This window comes from Chenopodium album, chromosome 6, assembly GCF_948465745.1.
Source record: "Chenopodium album chromosome 6, dcCheAlbu1.1, whole genome shotgun sequence".
Taxonomy (NCBI): Eukaryota; Viridiplantae; Streptophyta; class Magnoliopsida; order Caryophyllales; family Amaranthaceae; genus Chenopodium; species Chenopodium album.
The window spans coordinates 71,781,526-71,799,166 of record NC_137839.1 but is presented as its reverse complement, the minus strand read 5'-3'; the positions used below and the strand labels follow the sequence as shown (position 1 = coordinate 71,799,166).

General features: G+C 35.9%; 2 protein-coding genes across 4 annotated transcripts; both read right to left on the bottom strand.

Moving 5' to 3' along the window:
• Positions 1 to 4,835: 4,835 nt before the first annotated feature.
• LOC145637189 (protein FAR-RED IMPAIRED RESPONSE 1-like) lies at positions 4,836 to 6,638 on the bottom strand. Its single transcript, XM_081688670.1, has 2 exons — positions 6,462 to 6,638; positions 4,836 to 5,486 (listed from the first exon to the last, which is right to left on the bottom strand). The coding sequence occupies exons 1-2, from the start codon at positions 6,636 to 6,638 to the stop codon at positions 4,836 to 4,838; spliced, it is 828 nt and encodes a 275-aa protein (XP_081544796.1).
• Positions 6,639 to 9,153: 2,515 nt separating this feature from the next.
• Positions 9,154 to 16,671, bottom strand: LOC145635178 (uncharacterized). 3 transcript variants are annotated; one of them, XM_081686465.1, is made up of 6 exons: positions 16,294 to 16,671; positions 14,544 to 15,890; positions 12,153 to 12,221; positions 11,866 to 12,064; positions 11,688 to 11,729; positions 9,154 to 9,423 (listed from the first exon to the last, which is right to left on the bottom strand). In XM_081686465.1, the coding sequence occupies exons 1-6, from the start codon at positions 16,294 to 16,296 to the stop codon at positions 9,401 to 9,403; spliced, it is 1,683 nt and encodes a 560-aa protein (XP_081542591.1). In that variant the 5' UTR covers positions 16,297 to 16,671; the 3' UTR covers positions 9,154 to 9,400. The 3 variants fall into 3 exon arrangements, with proteins under 3 accessions (XP_081542591.1, XP_081542590.1, XP_081542589.1); XM_081686464.1 differs by having other exon boundaries at positions 11,630 to 11,729; positions 12,153 to 12,218; positions 16,294 to 16,670; XM_081686463.1 differs by having other exon boundaries at positions 11,630 to 11,729; positions 16,294 to 16,669.
• Positions 16,672 to 17,641: the final 970 nt, after the last annotated feature.

Here is a 17,641-nt window from a genome sequence, read left to right as displayed (position 1 = left end):
ACAAGGTAAAGTCGTATCCCCTAATCAAAAGTAGTACCTAAATCCTCTAACTAAAGTAGATAGGGAAGTAGGGTCGATCTCCACAGGGAAACAAGTCTTTTTACTCCTATTTAATTATTATAATCTAAATTATCTAAGTAACCAATATTTATCTTCGAATAAGAAACTAAACTACTAAGATTGAGAATAGAGAGAAAACAATATATAAGAGGATCTAGGGCATAGGTTCACCAATAAATAATACTCCAGGGTAGAATATAATAATCATTCATCAATGCATATATTAATCAGATTATAAAGGGCTTTCGCTACGTATTATAATCACACAATTAATTTACCGGTATTAAATCTCATATTTCGAATCTCGAATTAACCATTTATAAATTAACCTGCCTATTGAAACTAGACCTAAACATCAATTCTCATCTGTCGAATCTCGAATCAATATTGTTAAACTCATGCATAAAAGATCAGGCCTAATCTAGTCACAGAGCATTAAATCAATCAATAGGAAATTAATCTAGCATTGATAATTAACAACAATAAATTACCCCTTCATATTATTTATGGATCCCCACAAACCCTAGAAATAAAACTACTCACACATAATTAAATCTAAACTAATCAAAGTAATAAAGCAAGACATGATAAAAAGAATAAAGTAAATAACTAAGATTAAGAGAAGAGAAATCGTTACCAAAATAAATATGGAATTAAGAGTAGAATTAAGAACAAAGGATTAAGAGAAAAGAAATCTAAGAGAATAATTAAGAGAGTAAAGAAAGAGTAAAAAGAAGAAGAAGAGATACTAAAATCGTATTACGGAGGAGTATTTATACTCCGTACAAAAATCCTAAACTAAAACAAATTAAAACGACGTTAAGCGTCCACTAATAAATACACGCGCCCGATCGGGCGAGGCACCGCCCGATCGGGCGCGTCTTTTTATCCTTACTACTAATCTCGCGCCCGGCCGGGCGCGTCACCGGGCGCCAGCCTAAGCTTCTCCCGCCCGGCCGGGCGCGCCTCCGGGCGCCAGCCTTTTTGGCCGGGCGGCTCATTTGGGCCACTATTTGGATTTCGATTGGGTTCCAATTCTTCGGGCCAATCTGGGTTTCCTCTTCCGGTCTTGAATACTCAGTCCAAATGCCTCGGTATCACTTATACCGAGCCCTTAATCACCGGTTCGATGGCTCTAACCAGCCCTGGGCTATAGAATCTGGTCGTGCTTCTCCAATGTTCGTGATTGCTCCAAAATATCTCCGGAAAATACTCCAAAAGCATAAATCCCTGCAAAAGTCAACCAAATCTACGAAAACACTAGAAAACACCAATTAGTAATAAAAGTGGCTCTAAAGAGCCAAAAACACTACTAATTATGACCAAGGGACGGGGGTAAAATACTATATAAAATAGACACATCAACATTATTGTTTGTTTGTTTCTGCACTATCGCTGATTTTAAGCCAGTTTATTTTTGTTAGAAACTAAATGTGTGGACGCTTTTATTTGCTACTTTTGATATTGAATTGCTTGTGATCAATTACAATACTTAAATTGATTTTTTTTTTTTTATTTATAGTCATTACTTACATTGAGGTTATTGTTTGGGATAATATGGGAGTTGTCTTTATGTTTTGGGGTTTGCTAAGTTTTGTTGGTTTCGCAAGTAGGGCATCAAATCTTGATAATTGAATAGGCTTGTCTATCACGGAGTAATTCTATCATGCTTCATCCTAGTGTTGTGAATAATGTGCATAAGGAATTATTTTCAGTGGTGGTCTTTTGTGAACTATATCTGTCAATTTATTATGCCCTATGGCTAGTATAGTTCTTTTTATTGTATACAGAATACATATTCTATCACTTGGTTGATAGCTTTCCACTGTACTGGGTTATCTTATTTGTTTTACTATGGGGTCATTTTGATCTTTGAGTTAGACATTTTGAAATTTAGAACCAAAGATGGAAGACAAAGTATGGAGAAACTCTAAATCATTAATGTGTTTACCGAATAACACAGCCCCAAAAAACCCAAACCATACCTGTCCTCAAATTCCCAAAAATAGTTTTGTGATATATTTAAGAGAGCCTAATAAGCTATTATGTCCCTTACTAAAGCTCTAGTCCTTCCCCACCTCTTTTGTGATTCCTTACGTCGACGATCATCCTGACATCCATCCGGGTGTTTGGGAGTTCTTCAAGTGGTGTTCAACTAAGTTGCGAGAATCTGGTTCTAGCAATTTGTTTCCGAAAAATTTACTTTCAGTATTAGATCCTACTCCCGATCTCCAAGTTCACAATCCAGTGGTCTACAGTTTCCCAACTTCCCCCGCTACGTTGTTTGTGGCACCCAACACCGATTCTCTCCATGTAATTCGAGTGGATTCCACTTGCCACTTGTTATGCTTCGGTGTTGCAAAGAGGAGAATGTACTACAAGCCACGACATTACTTACAAGTAGATCTCCATTGTGAATGTCTGCCCGACGCGAATAATGCCAAGTTGATCCCTAGAGGTACAACTGCGCTGCACTGGAATGCGAGGGGTGTGGATCGTCCTTCATTCATGCACAACTTTAGAACCTTATTCAATGAGCTCCGTCCAGTTGTGTGGGTCATTACCGAATCTCGAGTGGATCGAGAAACCCTTGTGAAACTTGTTGCTGAAATGCCAGGGAAGTATCGTGTCATGTGTACATGTCCTCATGGGTGCCCTTGTGGTGTCCTTGTTGTTTGGAACCGTCTATTTGAACCAAATTTCGCAGATGCTACAACTCTCACCACCAACCTGTACTACAATGAGTTGTTTCAGGTTTCTTTCTGTATAAGGTAATTGGTTGGTGTCTAGTTATACCAACTCAGGTAATTGTGCTACTAATACAATGATATATGCATTCTGTTGGTATACCAACTAATGTCCAACGTTACTTTATGCAACACTATCAGGCTAAAGTTGCAACAACTCAAGTATGGACATGTCTAGATCAGTTGACTATATATCCACCATTCGACACAATAAAAGGGTGTATTTTGTAAAATTTAGTAAAAGAAAAATTATGCTTCTGGAATTCTGTTGTTATTGTATAATTTTTTATGGATATCGGCCTAATTTTATGTATTACTGCTGTAATTTGTATTACGGTTATTGTTGCTACTATGTGGTATCACGTTTTGTTGTAATTCTTAATCAATATGTTTGTTTGGTATGATATCATTTCACTTGGACGTATATATATATATATATATATATATATATATATATATATGTTTCGTACATATTGTACACCATCAACTATTTCATTAAAGTGAATTAAGTGTGTGGTTTCCAAATCATAAACAAACCGAAACATAAGTGAATAAATTGATGTGATTAAATTCAATACAACCATCACAAGACTTACTTGTTACATGATTCAAATTCAAATGAATACAACCACAACTAATATGGTAATTAATAATGCCTCGGTATGTTGGTAATAAAAAACCTATTGTTGGTATTAATCATATACCATCACACCATATATTGGTATTTACATCATAACGTCAACCATATGTTGGTATTTACATCATACCATCACACAATATATTGGTATGTGTTTTATACCATTACACCCTATGTTGGTATTTACTATTTAGGAGTGAGCTTAAATTGTATAACTACAGATGAAGGCAATAAAATTGATAAAGGCAATGTGAATGGTTAATGAAACCTGAATTACTGCATACAACTAAGTACTCAACAGCTTGTGAAATGAATTTTTTACAAGCATATTAAGTAATTAATCAATTATTATTCCTAGAGAAATTAGAATGAGTTTGTATGGGCGTGTTGGGGACAAAGCCAGGATTGATAAATTGGCCACCATCCCCAAAATGCAGTTGTCCTTGGTACGCATTCTTAGTAAAGTAACCAACCGCCTCACTTTGCGGATTGATATGAATCCCACCAGCTAATACCCTTCCGTTCAACGCTGAAGGCCCCCCGCTCCCAATTCCACCATAATATCCTTGGTTGACCTACACATATGTGGTAAATGTTTATTTGTATCATCTAATACACCAAAATCAAAACGCAAAGGTAAGACATTGAATGTATTACTTAACTAGCCGACAAATACCTGACTATTGTGAATTAAACCATTGTTATGCTGCTGTTGGAGGTGTAACATTTCCCCCCTAAAATGAGAAATGGGATAATGCTGAGTAGGTAACACGTTGTTGGGGAAACAAACCTGCACGCAATACTCTTTGTTAACAACACTGATTAATGAAAATAATGAACATATGACATACATGATACACTTTTATACCCAAATCAGAAAACCTTACTTGTTGCAACTCCGCCGGATGTTAGGGATGATGTTGCATAGTCCCATGATCATATTGTAAGTGATCATCATGCCCCTTGGCCTGTTTCTTCTTACCACATGTCTTTGGAACCTTGGCTTTGGCCTTTTCTGCTGAGGATACAAATCTTGTTGTTCGAGGTATGCCTTTGTTATTATTACCTCCTCGAGGTTCTGGATCTTTCACACATGTGGAACTGGGTGTGTCTAAGGAACTTGCAACGCTTGCTTTATTAACTGAGCTTGGGGTTTTGGGAGTTGGAGGTGTAGCATCTTTCACTGCCTCCACATCAACACTATGCCTTTCTACCCCACCGGAACCTTGGCCCGACCCTTCTGCCAACACACAAAGTTCATCCACCTTAATGTTCATTAGCTGAATCAAGTCCATCAAGACTTCAACGGCTTCATCTGATGCCGAACCACGCAATACAACAGGTTCAAGGGCTAACATCAACTTATCATATCTTCGAACCTCTTCTGTTTTTTAGGCATCATGATAGGCAACTTTAACAAGAGTGTGTTTCCTACTAATATCCTTTCTCCACCTGTCTAGTATGTACATGGGAGGGACATTAGTTACTCCACTCATGTCTAAAACCTTGATTATGTGCCTACAAATTATCCCATGACATTCAAAGTGGCGACAATCACAGTACGCCTCCTGTCTCTCTGTGTTGTACAAAACAGTATAGTCCTTCAACCGACCTTTGAGAGGAGTCTCCTTCTTTTTTTTCTTGCAATATATCCATACACGGTATGAGAACACATACTCCTCCTCTTTATGTGACACCGACTTCTTTGATACAAGAGTAACATATGCGACTCGGTTGCATTGGTTTTGCACTTCTACAAACTTTGCATCCGTGTACAACTTATGAAATTTACGTTCCAGCCCAAATTCTGATATCAATGGCCTCACAAAACATGTACAATTTGCATCCGCTTCCTTCTCATCGTTTGCTCGGCTTTCCAACGCCTTACAGTAATTAGGAGCAAACTCACATAGTCGGGTGTGCCTTTTAATATAACCATCGAAAAAGCTATTTATGCTCTCAACCCTTTGAGTTTTCTGCATTCCTGCCCAAAACACACCTTTCACATATGCGGGAATCCACATCTCTTTCCTCGTATAGGCCTATCCAAATAAATATGGCATTTTAACAATTAACAAACCCTTTAACCATCAAATGAAGTCCTATAACTCAACATTTAACAGGATATGGAGATAGGCAAAGTTTTGGGAGATGGAACATAACTAGGGAATGAGGGTAGGATGGATTGAAGAGATATATATTGGAGAAGAGGAAGGGGATCAGAAAAGAGGAGAATTTACAGAAAGTGTTTGTTACATTGCAAACACATCCTATTTTTAAAGATATTGGAGTACCAATTATCTAATACATTATCTAGTGCATAAACAATTTTATGTTGTGGTAAAATGCTTCATTTCTTGTAATTTCTTAAAATTACTTGAGTTATTGTGGTGCTCTTATCTAAAATAACTAATCAGGCCTGTTTATCAGCATTAATAGGAATGCTTCATTGTGAATATAGGAACCATTGTAACTTGAAAAGGCCTTCGTGTTAACAGATTTATGTCTTGGGTTCACCAAATATGTATCTATGGTAAAGACTCAACAATATTTCGTAATATTCTATCATAGTATATGTATCTATATGTCATACACATGGAAGATATAACATCAAACAAGTGATAGGAAACATTAATAGATAGACTCAAGTGATAGGGCAACAAATCCTATGTTGGTATTTACTTTATACCACCATAACCTATGTTGGTATTTGTAGCATACTATTATATACTATGCTGGTATTTATACAGTATAAGGTAATTAACACTTATCATAGTTATAATGTAGAATAGGAGTATGTTATGATCGACTCGGCCTCATAAACAAACTACTATCAAAAGTATCAGTTTCATGTGAATTTTTTGTACCAGCAAGCTTTAATAGAAACTAATAATAACTAAAAATTAAACAACTCGGTAACAACACAAATCCTATAAACAAGAACCTGAATAAAAAAAAATAAACATGGGTAGATTTTTTTCTGCACACAATTTCATCATTACTAAAATAATTTCAACCTGAATTTCATCATCCAAACAATTTCTTAAAAGCAAACAGAAAATAAATCCACACTTCCAAACATAAGTGCTATAAGATCTTGTCTTCCCACCACCTATACGCACAACACCAAATCCCTCTTGGTTGCCATAACTACGATAATAATTATTCATGTCATCCCAAGTACTAAACTCCATTCCTATTTATGGGGGTACTATTCCTCCCACTACACATCTACCTGAACTTTCTAAGCTTGCATTATATAAATCCACACTACATTCGCCCTCGGTAATGGTACATTCAGCAGGAGGGTCTTTATTCAAGTCAAAACCCTCCCCTATATCATTATTCAAATCGTCAATATTCAAATCATAATGATCACTTTCATCACCGTCAGAACTACTATATGAGTTGCAGCTAAGGTATGTGCCTCCTTGTGTATCATGGTTCGGGTGCACAACATTACACTCCTAACCAAACCAAACAACAAAATTAATGAACGCATATTCTTCAATCATAATAAACCAAGAAAAGAACACCACAACAAGATCAACAGAAGTCATGAAACAGCAAATAGTAGACAATTCCTCCTAATATTTCATGCATGGTTGTTGGTATTACCAGTACGTACCATTAATACCAACAACCATGTAGATGGTATACAAACGTTAACGTACACTTTGATTGTTCCTACATGTAGATGATATGGTTGCATAAAAAAAAGATAACTAACTATAAATCAAATACAAATTAATCAATTACTGAAAATTACACTTGATCACGCATATTGATCAATTTCACTATATTGTTCAATTCCTCATTTCTCAATAACAAACAAATGTCACAATTCTCAGCATTACAATTTATCAAAACATTCTCTATAATAATGAACTTACAGCAAACCGAATTACCATGATCAAAATCAATTACAATTTTTGGAAAACAAAAGGAAAACAAATCAAAATAATAACTTACCTCATTCATCTCATTGTCTTTATTCCGCGAATTACAAAAATTCATTCCCCTACAAACCCGCACCTAATGTTCTTCTATTTCAGATCTAAAGTTGCAGCTCACTCAATTTTTACAAATTAATTACTCCAATAATAAGAGCTTCTCACAAAATTGAGGCCTAATCTTCTTCTATTTCAGATCCACAGTTGCAGCTAGCTCAATTTTCAGAAATTTATTACTCACAAAATATAAGAGCTTCTCTTCTCTGAAATTTTGGGACTGTACAACCCTTTAGAGCTTCAATTTACTGTTTTGTATTTTTCTCTTTGCTTTGGGTGGGGGGATAGGGGAGGGAACCCCATTAATTATTTCACCAAAATTTGGGAGGGAAAAAATTGGGGAAAATTTTTGGGATTTTTTTGCCCGCCATAGATTCATTGTTGTGGCTGGTGAAATTTTGGGGAGGAGAATCTAAGAGTACAAAGTGGTCCCTTTCTCTTTTTCAGCTTTTTTGTTTCATTATGCCTTTTTCATTTTATTTATTTATTTATTTTATCTAGTTGAGTCCAAGTGGACTCAACTTAGTAGAGACCAAGCATTTCCTGAAGGGATACTTCCTTCAATTTTCTAATATTCTCTAATTTTACATTTGTAATCCCAACTATTTCTACTTTTATTCGGATAAATTTTGACTAAATTTTTATTTATATATCCTCACTTATCATACATACTAATCATATTCTTCAATAAAAAAAATTATATATATTAAGGGTCTGTTCACTTCAACTTAATTCCAGTTCAGTTCAGTTAAGCTCCAATTAGTTCAGTTCAGCTCCTAATTTCCTTCCCTCATAAAATATTCATTTCGACTTTATTCAGTTCAGTTTAGTTCAGCACCAATCAGTTCAGTTCTATTCATTTTCAATCAATTCAGATCAGTTCATTTCAATCTAGCTCAGTAAATGTGAACATGCCCAAACTCAAACTCTAATTATTCATCTTCACAACTAATAGCTTGTTAACCGTTAACAGCCAACAACAACTCAGATTCTGTTCTCTTCGGATTAATTTCAGTTCAGTTCATTTTCTAATTTCCTTCTCTCATAAACAGTTCATTTCACTTCAGCTTAGTAAATCAGAACAGGCCCTAACATCTATCTCCACAATTATATATTGCTAAACATGCCTAAAAGTATAGAAAAACTGTAAATTACTTCTAATTTTCATTTTTTAAAATTGTCAACAACTATATTCTCCGATAAAAGTTTCCCCAACCGCTACATTGTCAAACCCAATTTTTTTTTTTTACTTAAAAACTAATTAAACACGTCCTAAAATTCAAAATTTTGGTAGAGGCCTAATCAATAATAACTCTAAGCGATGCGTAGTTTCACACTTTCACCCACGACATGGCTTGATGAATCATGGGCATCAGCCACCCTCCTCTCTCCAAGGAGAATGTCGAATAGGATAATGGTCAGTCAACTATAATGTGAAGCATTATGTATAAACAAAATTTTCCATGTACTAAAATTTTCCAACTGCATATTAACAATTCACAATCTAGTTCAGTACTATCTTGAAGTTTTGGTTGTTATAACCCATATTGCAGAAATAATTTTTATTGGCTAAAATTGTACAACACCACCAACAACAAAGCCTTAGTCCCAAAATAATTTGGGGTTGGCTAAATCGTCATAAATAACCCTGCGATATAAAGAATGGGACATATAAGATAATAATTTGAAAGAAAAAAGGTGAGCAAAAGAAAAGACCATTCCATTCTTTATACAAAAATTCATCTACATCCAACACTTTCATCATTTACAAGCACTGGTCTAATATGTTAATCCGGAAAACAAAAATTACTATTACAAAAGTTGAGACCAAATCTTAAAAAAATAATTTTGGTCAACATAGCATATTACTAATCCCACTTTTATACAGTTGGTATTGAAGGAGTTGATACCTAGAAGCAAAACTATAAGATAAATTCACCAATGCATCAGAGAACCTTGGCATCCTTACCTGCACAATAAGATATTTTCAACACAATAAGCGAAATACGGCCAAATACATGAATTTGGAAACCAGCCATTAAAGTTTGAACTAAATTTGTATAACTAATTCCAACAATGCTACAGGATCTGCAAACTGCATTTTATGGAATAATTGGAGTGTGCATAAGTTAAATTTAAACAATAATAATAGGGTTATGTATGTTATTAGCTGAAAAAACAAAAGATAAGTTCAGTGTTTTTTGAAAAAATAATTATAAAAGGAGAAGCAAAATTAACAGTCATTACAGATGCAGATAAAAGACAAATGTGAAGGGCTCAAACGGCAAAACAAAATGTAGATCAGACACGGTGTTTAAATAGGATCACGATAATGATGACAATAAAATTGGATAAATTAATAAAATTAAAAAGTTGCTCTTGCCACATCCAAATGAGCAGCAAAACAAATAAAAGTCCCAATAGAAAATTAGGCATTCAAATTTAAAACAAAAGTCCCGCAAAAAGCTGCTGACTGCTGATATATCATGCATCCAAACAAACTTAACAACCCTAGCAGTCACAAATCACAACAGTGTCCCTCACTCCCTCCCTCTCCTTCCTCCTATCTCTCTTTTTCTTATATGTCATTCAAAAATGTAGTTCCCGTGAAATTCTGAGGTCCATTCAGCTAAAAAAATTCTTGGAAGTATAAAGTATAACGATTTACGAATCATAAAGTAGGTCAACCATTAGTATCTAGGCGTGTGGAAACAAAAACTTATGTAAGGGCCCTTGAACTGATAGGTAATCATTACACTGTATAACACGGAAACGACTTGAATACCAAAAACGGAAGCATATCAAAAAAAGGGAAAACCTAAAGTCACAGGCATCTCTAGCTTCATTTGCACAAAAACGACAGTATTCAAAAACGTTACGGACTTTGGGGACTCAGAAACTATGACCAGAAAATTTTGTGCTTCCTAGATAATATCAGTACATGTCAGAATGTTCACTTAAAGATGAAAAAACAGTTCTTGCTTTAGCAATCACCAATTATGTCATCCAATATCCCAAAACACACACTCTACGTTCAGTGATGCAAGCATCACACTGTAACCATGGAAACAAGGTGACAGCCACACAATAATCTTTTAGCTTCTAAATACATCAATATAAAATTTAAAAACTAAGAAAGAAAAATAAATGTTTCATGACTAAGGCTTTGTTCTTCACCCAAAATTCCTAATCTAAACTTATTATCCTTTATTTTAAGTTTAAAACTTATTTTAACTATTGACCTTCAACTGAGCTTACTGGCTCTCATCTGTCCTTACTTTAAGTTGTAAATTAAACTTGGTATCCCTTATTCAACCTTTTGGGACGTTAGTTAGAGCTAAGAGTGTGTTTTAACTGTACAAGAGAAGGAGAGGGAAGAGAAAGGGTGATCTTGCATTTTCACTTCAAATTGTTTCTGACATTATAAGGACTTGGAATCTTGAAAACAGAAGATATATGAATCCTTTTTCATGTTTCCAAGCTCTATTCATACAGCGTTCAGGTCCTTTAGTTAAACAATGGATAAAAATCCCAGAATAAGGAGCATGGAGTAATATAAATGAAGTCACCACACAATAAATATTTAATCAGATAAATGTAATACGGAGTAAAATAAAGTCTTTCTTTGGCATGTTCAGGGGCATTTTAAAACATATTCCATAGCACATTCACTTCTTATCTTAATCACTCAAAAGTCTGGTGTTACTTTCAACGTAGTTTCAAGCATTAAAATTTGTAACCAAAGCCTGCTACAATCAAGCCCTAACCGCACGGTTACCAGCATCATTGTAAACCTTGTATAATAGAGCATCAACATAGATCACACAAGGTATAGAGCATCATCTCCAGTCATTTTATGGCATACATGATAAGAATAAAGGAAGGAGATTCTCTTTGGATGAGTAAGTCAAGCTATGCCTCAATCCCTCACAATTAATATCTTTTCTCACCCACTACAAAGAGTAGACATTAGAAATACAAGTCTACAAGAAAATCTCTTCTTTCCTTTAGACTTTGTTCTATAATCTAATTAAGCTTGGGCACAAATTTATTTTCATTTTTTTTATCATCTCATTACATGCCAGACAAATTTTATCACATAGTTTCTATCACACACAATTTACAACTCAATCAGTAAAATTTTACAGAAGAGTAGGGATGTGCTTACGGCTTACCAGTCTTTATACTGCAGCTACAAATGAGTTTATAATGACTGGTTCCGCTCATCCTTACCATATATGCGCTGAAGTTCCCGGGTCGCAGCCAGGAAAGATTCTGACAAACATGAAAAAGAAAGAATATGAGAAATTGCAAACTCCATTAAAAGAAATATTATTAATAACAAAGGTTGGACTAATTGTTCAATAAAAAAAAAAAAAAAAATGAAACAATCAATTTAAACTGCAGTCACCTTTCCAAAGCCTGAATGATTTTTGATTGATGGGAGAACCTGTTATTGTTTGTATAACATCAAACAGCATATTCTGTGGAGTATTCCTAAGCTCTTGAACAATCCCGTAAATGGTTTTCCCGTTCTCAAAGTATATGTGATTGTTGGGATGTTTGGTTTTGCACCCAGCATGACGCTCATACTCATAAGCATTAATAACCTAAACAAACAGATAATAAATCTGCTCATCAGATCAAATGCCGGCCCAAATTTCCAACAAGAAGTATAAAGAATAGAATACAACAGACCTTGGAAAAGTTGCATGACTGACATCCACAAAGATATCCAGAACCTTTTATGATGCCACGGAGCTCCTTCTAGGATATAAAAGTACAGTAATATCACCATTAATAAGCTAAAGCCAAAAGGAGACTTTGATACTAACAGCCCAACTATGACCCATCTTCTCTAAAGGTCCAAATTGCTGATTAACAGAATGGTCTTAACTTTAAGGGGTGCAATTTCATATTGATCTAATGACTGATACCCTGAAGAAAAAGTCAATTTGTTCTGCTTCCTTCTGCCTTCCCACTCCCTTTCCAACTAAAGCCCATATTCCTACCCTCCCAAGTCCCAAACACCCTTACTAGCTCTAACTCCCAAGTCCCAACCACCCTTACTAGCTCTAACTCCCAATGCCACCTGAGAACTAACATCTACCAGACCACCATCAGAAAAAGAAGCACACCGTTGACAGCTTCCATGCCCTCTTCGACCTACTCTCTTTCTTACCCCCACCATACTCATCTTCTTATCCTTCTTCCTTTAAATCTCCTCCCACTTCCTCTACATGTCACCATACCATACCCTTAAGCCAGGTAAATGCTTCAAAACTATCAAAGTACACCAAAAGTTCATATCAGATTTCAATAACTTCAAAAAATAAATCATATTGGCCAAAAAAAACCCTATAATAAGTGCCACTACCCCAACCATTTAATCTTAGCACAGCCATAATAATCAAATATCTCGTTGCCTCTATTTCCACTTCTTATTTTAGTCTCCATAATCTATATGCCATCTCAAAGCAAAAGCTTAAAGCTTGATTCTGTCATCATAACTGGCAATTATATGAAAAATAGCAAAATCAATGACATCCCCAAATTTAGAATAATAAACAAAAGCTAGGCTAGGAGGAAAGAGAGGGGGGAATGGATTTATAAAGGGATGAGCTACGCTACAAGGATAACCAAGGAATGGGGTTGCTGAAAAGGGATGCAGGTGCTACTTTTCTGATCAGGAAACGAGTTGCCAGCAAGACCAAGTGAGAAGCTAGACAGGAAGGGCAAGATAGGGAAGAGGTGGGGGTACAAGTTCCAAATTTTAATATATAAAACAAAATAGAATAAAGAAGGAAAATTTGTCAAAAATAAACCAACCTTTTAGCTGTTAAGTCGAACTTTTGATTAACTATGAGTAATTCAATCTTTGTTGGGTATTTTCCAAAAATGAGTTATGACCTGGTAGTAACCCGGTGTAAAGGTTAAACATGCCATGTGTTAATTTGTAATTAGTTTATTTATTTTAATTATAAATTAATTATTTTTAAAAAAAAAAAACTCTCCCTCTTCCTCTCTCTACAGCTGTTTCTCTCTCCTCTCCATAAACCTCAACTCCTCTCCCTCCCCTCCACCAATCACCACTACTTTCTCTCTCTCCTCTACCAGTTACCATCCCCCCTTTTTTTTTTCTCTCTTCTTCTCCACCACCCCTTCTCTCTTCCCTCCACCAGACCCCCCTTTCTCTCTTCTTCTCCTTCTCCTTCTCCCTCCACAGGCAGACCTGTTTTCAGTAGTGGCTTCAATTGAGAAAGAGGCAGACCACCTTGCAATGACCATGGAAAAGGCAGCCGCAGATGCAGACGTAGATACGCCGGCCATTTTCTCCTCTCCTCTTCATGTCTAATCTGCATAGACCACCATCCTTCAAACCCCACCATGGTCCATGGACTGCCACTTATTCATTCATTTAATAGCGGCAAAACCACCAAATAAACTCCACCCAAGTTGCTTCATCAATTTCTATCAATTGCAAACCCTAAACCCCTTTAAACCTTGAAGGTTGATCAGCTAGTGCAGGCTACTTCCCAGTCTTAGGAGGGGTTTGGAGGAGAGAGAGTGGGAGGAGAAAGAAAGGCTGAGGGAGATAAAAAGGGAGAGGTGGGGCGGCGGTAATGGAGAAAGTTGTTGGTTGTTTTGGGTGGCTTGAGAGGGGTTGCGATGGTTGGATGGCTTGGGAACTTGCTGATTATTTAGCTTGCTGGTTACTGGTAAAAAAACCCATTGAAAGTTATTACTTAAACATAGGTCGACTTACTCATAGTTAATCAAAAGTTCAACACATTGTGAGCTAACCGCAAAAATGTTGGGTTTTTTTTTTTTTTTTTTTTTTCCAAAACAAAATGGAAGCAGTTTACAAAAAGGCCAACCAATCTAGCTATAAATGCGGCTCTTTTTAACCTTATTAACAGGCTAGTGCAGGTGAGGACTGTTTTGAAAAGTTACCCCCAAAGGAGTGCCGGTGAGAATGATTTTGAGATGACACCTCCAAATGTGGGACTACTACCAATAAAACACTAGTTGGGACTGCTAACATCAATTTCCCCAAGTCAAAAATGAAAACAAAAAAAGTAGATTTACCTCTCGTGACCAAGCAATATATTTCACTGGAACCTCATCCAAAATACCAGTAGAAAGCAAACTTCTCACATTCGAAGGAAAATTGTTGGGAGGTGTCTTCTTCGTTGATTTAATGTCCTCTTTCTTCCTGGAGGTACTTTCTGCTCTAGAAGCATTAACCTGAGCAGCAACTATGGCTGCATCAGCATTCGACACAGTCAAATCCTTCTGATTTAATGTGTCAGACCTTTGAATAGAAGGTTGACCCATTAGCACTTCATAATTGCATGTGAGTGTCCCTGAAGCATCTAAATCATTATCACCATTATAGCCACCAAAGGATATTATGTTACTGTCTCCCTTGTTGAATGAGTGGCCCATGGACAATGAATGATTTTGACCTTTGCTGCTAGATAGAGCAATTGTTGTGGTGCTATCATCCCCTTTGTTGTAATTGTTAGTAGCTGGGATGGAGCTATCACCTCTGTACGTATGATTTATGGAGACCATATTATCCCCTTTGCTGAGGTTTCCCACGCAAATGACATTGTTATCCCCCTTACTAAAGTTTTCAGCCATTGGCATTATATTACAATCAGCACCACTGAATGTATTCGCCATTGACATAGTGCTAACATCAACCTTGTAGGAATGCCCCATTCCCAATGTGTTGCCAGCATCTTTACTAAATGATTGGTCAATTGATATAAAACCATTGTCTTCCCTACCATAAGAGTCCCCAACTGCTACAATATTTTCCTCCTCTCGACCATATGTCAGACCCATAGATATACCGCTATCATCTACCTTGCCATAACCATGAGCAGTTGACATAACACCCTCAGATTCTCTAGCATATGCAGGCCTTGTAGGCAATGGCAGGAAGTCCGCAGGATCTCTCACTTCACTAACTTTGACTTTCCTTATCCCACCATAGTTGATCCCGGACTTAGGATCTTCCAATGAATGAGTTATAGATAGACCAAATGAGGAATTACTCCCAAATGGATCATCCGTAACCTTTCTTCCAGTATTCAAGCTACCCATACTGACAGACGCAATATTTCTCTCATCAAAACTAGTAGACCTAATAGCATCAGTATCAAACAATTGTTCAGTAAATTGACTAGGAACCGAGTTAAAACCAGCCACACCTCCCCAAGGAGAAAGAGTAGAGGTCGGTATTCCAACAAATGAATTGCTACCGGGAACTTCTACAGCTTGCTTCTTATTCGGTAAATACCCTGCCTCACCACCATTGATAAACCATTGGTGCGAGCGCTTGGGTTCAATTCTAGTAGTATTATCATAACTTATCTCCCCATCAGTTAAACACCCACCATCCTTCGACATCCAATTCTGATAAGACTGCAACATGCAACACATATTTACTCAAAAAACTACTCTAAATCACATTCAAAATCAAACTTGCTAAAATGCACCATTAAAATCACATAAATTTTCTACTACAACATTCCATGAAATCAATATTACCCCAAAATTCAAGCTAATTAATAAAATGGTGAATTTCCTTGGATCAACTTATATAATACTTCGTAATTCAGATTGTCATGAAATTCAATTACTGCATCAATCACTATACTTCCAAACTAAAAAAATAAACTAAAATAGCCTAAAAATTACATTCAAACACAACAATTAAAATACAAATTCATCAGCAAAATTAATCAACAAAAATTGAAAATACCAAAATATTGAAAATATCAAAATAAAAAATTAATCACTGAGATTAAAGGAAACAAATGTATACCATAAATGCAGTTGTTGAGCAAACTTCACTAAGATCTTAGCACTGAAAATCACGAACACAAGTACCATCAATTCATTTACAGAAAATCACGATCATCAACAATTTCCGATCTTCGATCAAATTCGTCTACAGAAGACGAAACGACGGCGTATGCGGTGGTTCAGGAAGATTGATCGAAAAGATGACGAAAGCGGTGGTTGAAGTGATGGTGGTGTTCTAGAAGATTCTAGAAGAAGGTGAAAACCGGCGGTTGATGGCGACGGCGGTGGTGGTTGACGGAGGAGGGAGGAGAAGCAGCGTGGTGGCGGTGCGGAGTGTAGAGTGAAACTGATACTGAAAATTGAAAACGTGAGAGGATGTAAAAGATATTTTTTGGCTAGTTTTTATTTCCGCTAATTAATACAGTGGGTCTAAAATAACCTTCGCGTTTGCATCTGTTTCCTTTGTTAAATCCTAATCTTGTAAATCCTTGCGTTTGCATCTGTTTCGTAGATACTCGTTGACATAATGAGATTAACAACTAACGAATAACGATAACCATTGTGTTTGCATCTATTTCATAGTATTTGACTTGGAAATCTTCGCTGACAAAATGAGATTAATGGCAAACGATAACCTTCGCATTTTTATCCGTTTCATAGATTCTAACTTGTGAATCTTCATTGACATAATGAGATTTACGACTAAGCGATTTTAGGCAATGATAATAATTGGATTTTTTTGTAAATTACCACCCTAAAATTTAACATGTGTTGAAATAACCACCCATTTTTGTTGAAATTAAAAATAACCACCCATATTTTACAAAATTGTAGGTTTTACCATCCCTACCTATACTCCGATCAGTTTTCCGAGCATGTGCCCCACAATTTCATTATGAAGAACCCTAATTTTCAATTCAAGTTAAATTGAATGAATCAAACAACGATTACATCATTAAATTCCTAATAAAACACATTCCAAACAAAAAATATAGTATAACTTGAATTCTACTTCATTAAAACATTGCAAAATAACTAAAAAAATAAATATTAAGTGTGATCTTCAATTACCTTGCTATACAAATTGGTGTAAAAAAATTTAAGTAAGTTCTTTAAAGGGTTCGCTTGTCAATTTGCAAAACTTGGAGTAAAAATCGGTAGAATTTGTGAAAAAAATGAAGAATTTTAAGTTTGGTAGTAGTTTGTGAAACAAGGGAGGAAATAAATCGAGAAATAACTTTTATAAAAATAAAAAACAGCCGTTATGTGGGGCCAATGCTCGAAAAACTGGTCGGAGTATAGGTCGGGTGGTAAAACCTACATTTTTTGTAAAATATGGGTGGTTATTTAATTTTTTAAAAAATGGG

What these genes read in the sequence shown, in the direction of transcription:
- LOC145637189 (XM_081688670.1), bottom strand. Translation starts at nt 6,638, where the DNA reads ATGGAGTTTAGTACTTGGGATGACATGAATAATTATTATCGTAGTTAT. An exon ending in GTTTGGATGATGAAATTCAG is followed by an intron (nt 5,487 to 6,461) that starts GTTGAAATTATT and finishes TTATTTGGATAG; the next exon opens with GCCTATACGAGGAAAGAGAT.
- LOC145635178 (XM_081686463.1), bottom strand. An exon ending in AGTCATGCAACTTTTCCAAG is followed by an intron (nt 12,065 to 12,152) that starts GTCTGTTGTATT and finishes CTGTTTGTTTAG; the next exon opens with GTTATTAATGCTTATGAGTA. An exon ending in ATCATTCAGGCTTTGGAAAG is followed by an intron (nt 11,730 to 11,865) that starts GTGACTGCAGTT and finishes CATGTTTGTCAG; the next exon opens with AATCTTTCCTGGCTGCGACC.